This window comes from Mizuhopecten yessoensis, unplaced genomic scaffold (genome assembly GCF_002113885.1).
Source record: "Mizuhopecten yessoensis strain PY_sf001 unplaced genomic scaffold, ASM211388v2 scaffold371, whole genome shotgun sequence".
Taxonomy (NCBI): Eukaryota; Metazoa; Mollusca; class Bivalvia; order Pectinida; family Pectinidae; genus Mizuhopecten; species Mizuhopecten yessoensis.
In genome coordinates, this window is record NW_018403513.1 from 77,162 (window position 1) to 88,445 (window position 11,284).

Here is an 11,284-nt window from a genome sequence, read left to right on the forward strand (position 1 = left end):
TTAAGAGGTTGTTTTTAGTATATATCATAATACCACCACCGTGTTGTGATTGTCTGTCTCTACGATATGAGTTGGGATGTGAGTTAATTTGCAAATCAGATTCAGTTATTTCATTATTCAGGTGAGTTTCAGTAAGACATAGGATGTCATAGTCAGTGAATTCAGTATCTATAAGATCAACCTTGTTCCGAAGAGACCTAACATTTAAGTGCATTATTGATAAATCATTATAGTAGTTTCTTTGATTAATACTGATTGATGAGCGACCTGGATTAGAGTGAATATTTCCAGACATCAGAAGTAGAAGTTTTATAACAAACAGAATGTATAAAATATCTTGAGTATACATGTAGTGATAAAATGAAATATGTCATACTGTTTACTTATTTTAATTTTAAAGAAGAAAAAATACCGCCATGGAGTTTATATTAAATGAAACCTTGCGTTCCGGATATTAATATAGCCGTTTTCCAATTCAGGCATTAGATATTCCTAAATCTCATTTTTTCCTAACTATATCATGTTGTTATTTTTATTGTAATTTCCATTCAAAAAGGAAAATAAATATGTATGTTTGACAGTTGTTACATATTTGAAGAGGATGTATGGAATCCGAGGAAAATTTCCTCTTTAATTACAGCCAATCAAATTGTTCGACACGAAATTCAAACACGGAACTTCGGGAAATTGCACTCGCCGTCCCGGTCCGCAGCCATATCCCCACCTCGACTGTAAACAATGGAAGCTGCCCGTTTCTTGTTTTAACCAAGGTCTAAGAAAATCGACATTGACTATTGAGTTGATAAAGTAAGGATCACAGTTACGTGCAACTGAAGATAACCGGATAAATCTATGCTTGGACTGTGTTAAAATCGCTCAGAAACTGATTGCAATGTAACTGAACGAAATGAAACCCCTACAGTACAGTACATGAGTACATGGTCATGTTACAGCACCAAGACGATCTATAAGTCAATTTACTGAAACGTCAATGGTTATATATACCACGGACTTAGATAATCTAATTCCGTGTATATACCTTGATATATACTTTATTAGTTAACTTGCTATCATCGCTGTTGTAAGCATCTGGACGGTCCGGTGTACCTTGGACCGAAATATTGCACCCCCATTTCCTCCGGAACACACGCGAATTGAATCAAAATGAAGGTTTTGAGTAACACAATTTCATAACTGATTTGTTTGTTTATTATATTTGTAGTATGTGCCTGCTTTGTCTTGTGTTTATTTTACATGAGCATTCATTGATATCGAGTTAAGACGGCCAAGATTTACTTTTTGCTTTTTTTTTATATGTATTAAAAACTGCCTCCTGCAGATCTGGCTTCACGCTAAATTGTCTCTTAACTCAATTAACAGAGTAGTTGACTGGGAAGCTGGGGTCCTGGGTTCGATCCCGATTGGAAGCACATTATTGTCATTCCTGTAACATATTAGTGTTGGATGCAGTCTTTCGGCCTCTTTATCTAGGGTGAGGGTACCCAAAATGGAACCCTTTTGATGTATAGGACGAGGAATAGTGATAAAGATAGTGTCGTCGCTCGGGCTTTATAACCTGTGACCCTTTGCTCTCCACCCTGATGTTCTACCGCTGAGCTAAAGGGAAATTTCCTACATCTGACGCTTGTAAGGCAACCTAATTAATGCACATCTTTTACACTATTCCCTCCTTTTTCAAACACCAACCAAGATTCTTTGATTCCCCACCAAGGGTTCTCCTACCTTGAACGGGGAGGGTCAACGGCACCAGTTGTAGTAGAACGAGGAACAGTGATAAAGATCAATCTGTCGCTGGGACTTGAACCCACGACCCTTAATTGGCTCGCTAAAGGGAATATCCCTTACAGCTGACGCTTCAAATGCAACCTAAATTAATCAATGCACATCTTTAACATATATATGATGCAGCATTTTTTATTTTGCAATAAAAATGAATGGTACGTATTCTCAATCAAAATTTATAGAGTTTTATGCATTTTGCATTTTTTAAGCATTTTGAGCAAATATCATCTGCCTACCTCATCTACATTGCTGTTGATACCCAAGAAATACATGAGATGAAGGCTAAAGGCATGTATTGTTTTCATTACAGTAAAAATATCATTCTTTCAGAAACTTTATAGGAAATATTTTATTTTTTTCTGTGAAAGTGTTCGATTTCGGGTACCCTCACCCTATACCCTATATCAAACATAACAATCACAGCTTCATGATTAATGACTATGATAGTATTATTCAATTATAGCCTTTGGCTGAGGTCGATACCTGGATTTATCGACCCGAGAAAAGATATATTGACCGAGGATGCAGTCCGAGGTCAATATTTCTTTTCTCGGGTCGATAAATCCAGGTATTGACCGAAGTTACAAATCAGTATTGTAAGCAATCTGAAAAAAAACCACAACAAAAAAGCTTCGGAAGTGGGACGGTGCATTGTTGGCGACACGTCATAATTCTATTTTTAGAAACATTCAGTCCTTCAACAAAAAACATGCACTTCAAGTCAATATCGCTTTTTATCGGTGGACACATGATGCACTCCTGGCCAATCACTTGTTGGGAATAATATGAAAAAATAATAAACCTATATATCTGATTTTTCTCTGATTCGCCAGTGTAATACTCATTTTGACCATTATCAGAATATTCTTCAATTTAAATGATTAATGATTTTTTTTATTTTTTTCTATATCTTTTTGTTATTCTGAAATTCCTTTCATTAAAAAATTGAATTACATTGTTATTAATATTAACAGAGACGTATATTACGTAATATACGTCTCTGATATTAATTACTAAGACCAATTTTACTTTATTGACAGTGTTTGTTATATTTCTTTGCAAAGAGTGGTGTGTGTGTGTGTGTGGTTTCACATAAAATAGTATTTTGATCTATTGTTAGCAAACTTTGCCTTCATATTCCAGGTGACTAATAACCTGATCGTGCAGTACTTAAATACGCTGTCTGTAAAAGATGGCTACTGAGCCTGGGCGTGTGCTGAAACCTGTGAACAGTTTTAGCAGTACAGATCTCACATCACCTGTCAAACCTGGAACAGTCACCTTACAGGCCAAAGAGAATACTTCCACACAACCAGAAGGGTAACGGCAAATCCTGTCAAATACTATTTTATTATAGAAATGAAAATCTGAAATGATCAAAAAAATTGTTGCCAAATTTCGTTCTTTTTACCTACAGACATCGTTTATTTTAATTTTTATAATTTTTTCAGGAAGAAGTGGTCCTTGCAGGATTTTGATATTGGAAGGCCTCTAGGTAAAGGAAAGTTCGGAAATGTCTATCTGGCAAGAGAGAAGTCGACCAAATATATAGTTGCAATAAAGGTAAGATGATATGTTGTTTAAGATACAAGTTTATGGACCCCTGAAAAAACGGCGGACTCACAACAGTGTTTTTCCATATTATTATTCATACAGCTCTCAGATTACTGGTGTTTACTAGAAGCACATATGCCCATTATCATGACGTGATATGCATATTAAAACCTGCTTAAATCCAGAGAGAAAAAAACCTCAAAAACAGTGTACCCAAAAGCATTTATCATACACTTGTCTTGAAGGAAAAGAATATGCTCATAATCTGATAGTCCATACACCGGGGCTTCAATATCGGACGATTAACTTGAAATTTGCTAAAAAAAAACTGCAGTCTGCAAAGTGTAAGCTCAACGTTGGAACAATTTTTTGGGGGGTTACAAAAAAAACATTTATAACTTCTAGCACGATTCTTCAACTAAAACCTAGTGCAGAAGTCTACTAAATTCTTGATAATAATTGCACGGATGACCTTGCAAACTTAGCATTATACTTGTATGTGTGATATAAAATAAAGGGAAGTCAAAGAGATACCTTTGGGAGTTTTCACTGTTCCCTCTCCTTGACAGTCCAGGGGTTACGCTCACTTTACCTCTCTGCACCCATAGAATATGTCATAGCAAAATTGGAGGTACAAAGACAGCTGTTTGATTGGTCTCAGACTCTCGGGTATTAAATAAAACCTGACCAACTGCTAGGCTGATACCTATTCTTTGAAGATGACAAAGGGGCGACACCTGACTTCAAAGTCAGTAAATTTTTACCGTTACTGCAACTGTGAGATTCTTTTGATTTACATCAAAGGATCGAACTAGTCTTCTTGTCTCATCAACAAAGAGACGCATGTTGAGTCTTCAATTTTGCTATGACATATTCCAGCGGTGCAGAGAGCAGAAGTGAGCGTAACCCCTGGACTATCGGGGATGACTGTTTCCATGATTTTTGATAGGTTTAAACTTTTAAACTGAATTTCAACCCTGATTTATTATTCCAATGCAGGTAAAATACCCTGATTTATTATTCCAATGCAGGTTATATGCAAGTGTATTGTTCTCCTTCCAGGTTCTGTTCAAGTCACAGTTACAGAAATCTGGTGTTGAGCATCAACTTCGTCGTGAGATAGAAATACAGTCACATCTCAGGTAAGCAGAAAGCAGATATGATATACTAAAGGGAGATGTCGAGTATAATCTACATAATGATGCACAGTTCATGATATTGGCTGGTTGAAATAATTTTGAATAACTTTAAAATTGAAAATTTTAATTGAATATATGAAAAGTTGTGCTGTGGTAATTCCAGATGATAGACTTTGCAACTAAGTTCAAGATAATGGTGCTGTGGTTTAAACACAACTGTATTCAAAATTGAAAAAGATACTATTGGTACAAATACTTGAGCATTATCTCATAATATTTCATTTGCAAAGTCATTTGATATGGAATATTCTATTTCAAATATTGCAGCCATCCCCATATCCTGCGTTTGTTTCAATATTTCCATGACAAAACACGAGTTTTTCTTGTTCTGGAGTATGCACCAAAGGGCGAACTGTACAAGGAGCTGATGAAGATTACAAGATTTGATGAGAAGCGAACGGCTACGGTAAGTTCTGTCAATAAAATGTTGTTTTCTTAGTACAATATTAAGAGCTATATTTTCCAATCAAAAACTGTTCATATCTCACTATTACATCATTAACTTTAAGGATATGACTGTGTGGCTTCCGATTTTAGTTTATTACCAGTGGTAACCATATAGACAACACTGTTCCAGTATTGGATATGCTGCCATTTGGTGAAATGGTTCTGTTAAAACAGCCTAGAAAGACGAGTAGTATTTGCTTTGTTGTTTTGAATGTGTATCTGGCCAAGGGGGGCAACCAAATAAGTTGTTGCAATGCAGGTAAGATAATGATGTTTACAAGATCCAAGTTTCTGGACAAAAAACCCAAAATGGGGACCTCACATTAGTATTTTCCATATTGTTATGACAGCTATCAGATTATCACTGTTGTCTTGGTTGTTTAGAATGTAAACATATGATTAAACAACAGGAAGTCAAATTAAGGAGTGCAGAAACAGAAGTGGGATAGACAGATGCTGGATGGATCTTGTGCATCTCTGAAAAGCAATCTTACAGTTCGATAGGCCGATGGTTTCTGCATCATTACTTCCCTAAATAAGTTTTCAATTAAATGAATTAGGCAGATACACATTGTGAACATAAGGAACAAATCTTTTTCATTGAATTCATGCTTATTTATGTTTCCATAGTACATGTTCCAAATGGCCAGTGCCCTGCTGTATTGCCACAGTAAAAAAGTCATCCACAGAGACATTAAACCTGAAAACCTCCTCTTGGGACTCACAGGTGACCTCAAAATCGCTGATTTTGGTTGGTCTGTCCATGCACCCTCTTCCAGGTAAGTAAAAATCTTAACTGGTCAGTCTAAACACCCTCTTCAAGGTAAGTAACAATCTTAACTGGTCAATCTAAACACCCTCTTCATGGTAAGTAACAATCTTAACTGGTCCGTCTAAACACCTTCTTCAAGGTAAGTAACAATCTTAACTGGTCAGTCTAAACCCTCTCTTCATGGTAAGTAACAATCTTAACTGGTCAGTCTAAACACCTTCTTCAAGGTTAGTAACAATCTTAACTGGTCAATCTAAACACCCTCTTCAAGGTAAGTAACAGTCTTAACTGGTCAATCTAAACACCCTCTTCCAGGTAAGTAACAGTTGTTACTGGTCAGTATTAACACCCTCTTCAAGGTAAGTAACAATCTTAACTGGTCAATCTAATCACCCTCTTGCGGTAAGTAATACACTATCTGTTAATAACATCAAGTCTCCTGGCTCGAGAATTATCTGGACCAAATTAGGTGAAAAGTCCTGTATCTGTACTTTTCATATTTTACTCTATTCTATTCCCAAGAGGCACATTCAAATGTTTTAAACAGTGTTAATTAATTCTCCTTCTTTAAAGGATGTTCCAGACACATGGTTTTGACTGGTACTTAAAGAGAAGGAAATCTGGATTCCGCCTCATTTTTCCCATTCAGCCCTGCCCCTTTGCTACTACATCCACCATTATACAATTTTGAGACCTCTTGGCTAAACATTACTTCAGGCAAAATTTGGTTAAAATTTGTCGTTCTTAACTTGAATAGCATTTTAAGGCCCTGCCCCTTTGCTACTACATCCACCATTATACAATTTTGAGACCTCTTGGCTAAACATTGCTTCAGGCAAAATTTGGTTAAAATTTGTCGTTCTTAACTTGATTATTTTAAGGGAAAAGTTGGTGACATATCTTTCTTACTGAAACTTTATATAAGCTGTACATGTATCATGATAAGACTGTCGCGGTAGTGTTCACTGCTTATTCAAGATTTAGTATGCTGAGAGTCCTTGATATAATTCAAACCACTTTTCATATGAGATTGCTTTACACGGATGAACATTTGAAAGTCTAGTTTTCAGAATTGTTGCTAAATGAATTTTTCTTTTCAATGTAAATAGATTTAGATCTCGGCATGGATACATGTATCTAGATTCCTGGCCAGATCTCGTGTACGTCATAGCATGTTTTACATACAATGTCCGATTTACAGGAGAACCACATTGTGTGGTACCTTAGATTACCTACCTCCAGAAATGATTGAGGGCAAACTTCACGACGAGAAGGTGGATCTGTGGAGTCTTGGCGTGCTATGTTACGAGTTCCTGGTGGGAAAGCCTCCGTTTGAGGCAGATAACAATACAGACACGTACAGACGGATAACAAAAGTGGATCTCCAGTTCCCTTCATATGTGTCCAGTCCTGCTAGAAATCTTATCAGTATGGTGAGATCTTTGTCTAACTTTATTTGATTAGAATATGCAGTGTTAATTTTCCTTTCTTATTGTCAGAACAAGTGTTTCTGTAAAATATCTACACTTTTCTTGCAGTGCATTGATAAATTGAGAATGGAAGTCAGTGGAGATTCATAAAGGCCAATATTATAAATGAAATTGCTGGCTGTTTTCAATCCCAATTTTCTGTTGATATTAGCTTATTGGTACAGATTGATAGTAAAAACTTAAAGTCAATCATTCTATGAATAATACTAAACTTTCCATGAAGGTTGCTTATGAAAATGTTGATGGCTTTTGTTCATAACGAGTACATGTAGAAGACAAAATGTTTTAAAAATCCTTGGTCCGCCCCGTGAGTAGTCTGGATGCAGGTTACTGCAGAGGAATGATGATATGTTTAGTTTATATATTATAACACTCCTTGTCAACCGGCGAAGTGAATACAATTTATGTGAACTGGTGATGAAACCTTGTTATTTTGGTACTTTTAGTTGCTGAAACATGACCCTAGTCAGCGAATAACTTTAGAAAAAGTATTGGAACATCCCTGGATCAAAGAAAATCACCGTCCAGTGCCACCATAATACCAGTCCCTGTAGAACCATTTTGTGATCAGATGAAGGAAGCCAAAGACAATACTTCCAGATAGGAGGATAAATGATATGGTCCAGTTCTATTCATGTCCAAATACCAAGCAGATGTTCAGGATGCAAGGAAGATTTAGAGCTAACAATAGCAAAGACTCTGCATACATGTGGTATATAGCTAAGGTGTAAGATGTTGTGTTGGGTATAGATATCATAAATAAACATACTTTCTCATACACCAAACATTGACCAAAAAGATTACAGACAGTGGTACATCTAAGACTGGACTGTGTCTAGTGGACAATACATTATTCTTCTCCAATTAGCTGTGGCTCTTGTGGATAATGAATATTGTGACTGTACCCTAGAAACGTTGGTAATTTATTGTGTTCTACGGGATGTGAGAATTTATTGTGTTCTACAGGATGTGAGAATTTATTGTGTTCTACAGGATGTGAGAATTTATTATGTTCTACGGGATGTGAGGATTTATTGTGTTCTAGAGGATGTGAGAATTTATTGTGTTCTAAGGGATGTGAATACAAACATGAACCTAGATTCAGTGTCATCTGTCACAAATTCTAGTTAATCGTTTGCCAACACAGATGGGAGGATCTCAAAACAAGGATCAACTGCTACCATTCTGCAATTAATTTTTACATGTGGAAATTAAGAATGCGCATGAATTTTGTGTGTCTAATGTTAGATGTCTGTATGTGTCGCTGTAAAAGAAATCACAATTGTGACTATTATTTCTGTCCTTTCCTTCTTCCTTTCTATACCTATACTTCTCACTACAAAACAAGTCAAGCACATTAGTACAGACGACTTAGTATTTATATGTATTGACAAATATTACTCAATGAGAATTATCTGTTCTCTCTATAATTCCCCGAACACCTGTATGTCTTAAGTTTGTTTCTTACTGACAAATTTATATCCTTTTATAATTTGTTACCTCAAATGACATCAGACACAATATTGATATTACCAGGGTAGATTTCTTGATTGTTAATTCAAGTTAAGAAAAACAAATGTCAAAAATCCAGATGACATAAATCGTGGTAGAAACAATCCTGAATTTGTTTGCATCTCGTATTTATAAAACTCATTCTTAATTCTTCATTTAGCTTAACAAAGTCTTTTACATGAACTTGTTACATATCATCTCAAGACCTGGAAATTGGTCCAGAATTCCATATATTGTATATTGATAATTTACATTAATAACTTTGATCTTCTATCTAACCTAACAATGTGTTATTATGCATTACACAAAGTACTTTAGTTGCAGTCTGTCAGACTGTTGCAGATGTTCATTTTTCACAAGATTATTAAAATAAATCATGTCTTTTCATCGAGTACAGGCAAATTTCATATCCTGCAATGCTGCTGATAGTATTTCATATCCCATTACTTCTGAATGATATGTAAGTCGTATGTAAAAGTGAGAAATTGTGGAGGCTCAATTTGATAAATGTACAATAAACTATTTTATCTGATCACGAGGTATGGTTTATCTGCCACGTAGGCGACATATACCTTGGACAATACATGCATGTTTGCTAAATGCATATTACCTTTGTAGCAGAACTTGACTGGGTTGATCGTCAGCGACCAGGTAGCTCAATTGGTAGAGCATGCATCCGTCTAAAGCTCAGAAAGGTCCTAGGTTCGAATCCCGATCTGGCCATTACATTTCTCTTTCTCCTATTACACCTTCATTTTTGATGACTCGTATTTGAAATCTTACACTTGCACAATCTATCATTGTATATGTAATATACAGACATGTCATTGCTCTGCAGATTTATACATGTTCAAAACATTATTTTGGGCGAAAGTCCATGTTTTAAAATAAGCCGATCAAAAACAAAGTCACCAGTGTGCTATAAATAAAAAAATTGCTCGGCAAACTTATTTTCCGATTGTCATGAAACTACCAATCCATGTTTGAAACATTACTTAATGTAAGATAATATTTTATAACCTAAAGTCAAAAACATGGTCACCACTACTATAAATAGAATTTTCACTAATATTGTCCCATTGGTTAGGCATGAACATTTGATGAAAAATGTCTATTTTTATGTTAAAATATTGATAGGTTAATAAACAATACTTTATTTGTTTGAAAAATACGAATAAAACTAAAAAATAATACTTCATTTTCGGTGAAAAATAGAATAATTCAAGTAAGAAACATAAAAAAGGATGACTCCAATAACGCAAAGACTCCGACTCCAAAGCACCAAATAACACCATACATGCATATCAGCTCTTTCAGCTTATTCAGCATGAAAATTTGATGGAAAAGGTAGATTTTTTCTTTAAAATATTGTTAAATTCATAATCTAATTCATTTCATAAAGAGTGAATACTGAATTAGTAAGAAAAAATAACACTTTTTAAGTTTTTTTTCTGTAGTTTTGTATTTTATCACATAATCAGCCTGTTATATATCCAGTGAATTCGCCCCTGTAATATTTTTATATATGTCACTAGTGTATACCCTGCAGGGTTATATATAAGTTTTCTGAGTTATGTGATAAAAAGTATCATAAAGGTAGGGTCAACACCTATGAAGATTTAACATTAGCGTTGTCCCCCGCTTGGAATTTATAAACAAGATAACTACAAAAAGGTATAGGTATAAGAAGCTTAAATAAGGAACTGTTAGTTTCAGAATTCATTTTAGGATAAATGGGACCTCATTGACTTACACCTGTGTGGGTGTTAAAGGTGTGGTAACACAATTCCTCATAGAGCATTTAAATAAAATAATTACCATAAAATTATATCGTCATTGTGTGCAACATATTCCAACTTTCATTTTGATACCAAATATTACACTATTTCAAGAATTGTTATTTTTATTGAAGATTTAAGCAGAAAAGTATGTGAAATTTCATTATAATGAGAAAATTTCCATTTTCGACACATTAATTTACATAGTTCTAAAACCAGGCTATATTTCATACTTGCTTCAAAGTTGGCTACTAATAATATCTTTCAACATAAGGAATTTCAAGAAAATTGACAACCGGTAAATTTTTCATATAACACTCTTGATTCAAAAAAAGAAATACATAATTTTCATGACCAAAAGTCCTTCGGTCTTGATATTTGGCAAGTAGGTTGTTTATGTGAATTGGTTTAAATTTTGTAAACGTTGATGACCTTGATCTTCGCACAAGGTCACAAAAATCTAATTTGCTGAAATTATTGTTTGTATGGGGAGTCGGACAAGGATACCTTTCCTTGCTTTATTTGTTTAGAGTTAACGATTTAACATAATGTAATATTCCTCCATGTTTTATTTAATGAATGGGCAATAGGCCAAATAAAATAATAACTAGTAAATATTTGAGAATATATGTCACTGACATACCCCATGCCAAAACATATTTCCATACCAAATCTTGTTAGCTCCGATGAACCAGTTTTGCTTAAGTCGTCCTAGTAGTTAAGGAAGAG

The 11,284-nt window shown here is 34.9% G+C and overlaps 1 protein-coding gene across 1 annotated transcript; it reads left to right on the forward strand.

Moving 5' to 3' along the window:
* The first annotated feature begins 678 nt into the window (after window positions 1–678).
* Window positions 679–9,309, forward strand: LOC110446992 (aurora kinase A-like). The gene is made up of 8 exons (XM_021492361.1): window positions 679–807; window positions 2,947–3,123; window positions 3,255–3,366; window positions 4,420–4,499; window positions 4,824–4,962; window positions 5,634–5,782; window positions 6,977–7,208; window positions 7,712–9,309. Exons 2-8 carry the CDS (start codon window positions 2,996–2,998, stop codon window positions 7,802–7,804), a joined length of 933 nt encoding a protein of 310 aa, XP_021348036.1. The 5' UTR covers window positions 679–807; window positions 2,947–2,995; the 3' UTR covers window positions 7,805–9,309.
* The last annotated feature ends 1,975 nt before the right edge of the window (window positions 9,310–11,284 follow it).

Coding starts and splice junctions, on each gene's coding strand:
- LOC110446992 (XM_021492361.1), top strand. CDS start 2,996: ATGGCTACTGAGCCTGGGCGTGTGCTGAAACCTGTGAACAGTTTTAGC. Junction 3,124..3,254: donor ACTTCCACACAACCAGAAGG/GTAACGGCAAAT, acceptor TAATTTTTTCAG/GAAGAAGTGGTCCTTGCAGG. Junction 7,209..7,711: donor CTAGAAATCTTATCAGTATG/GTGAGATCTTTG, acceptor TGGTACTTTTAG/TTGCTGAAACATGACCCTAG.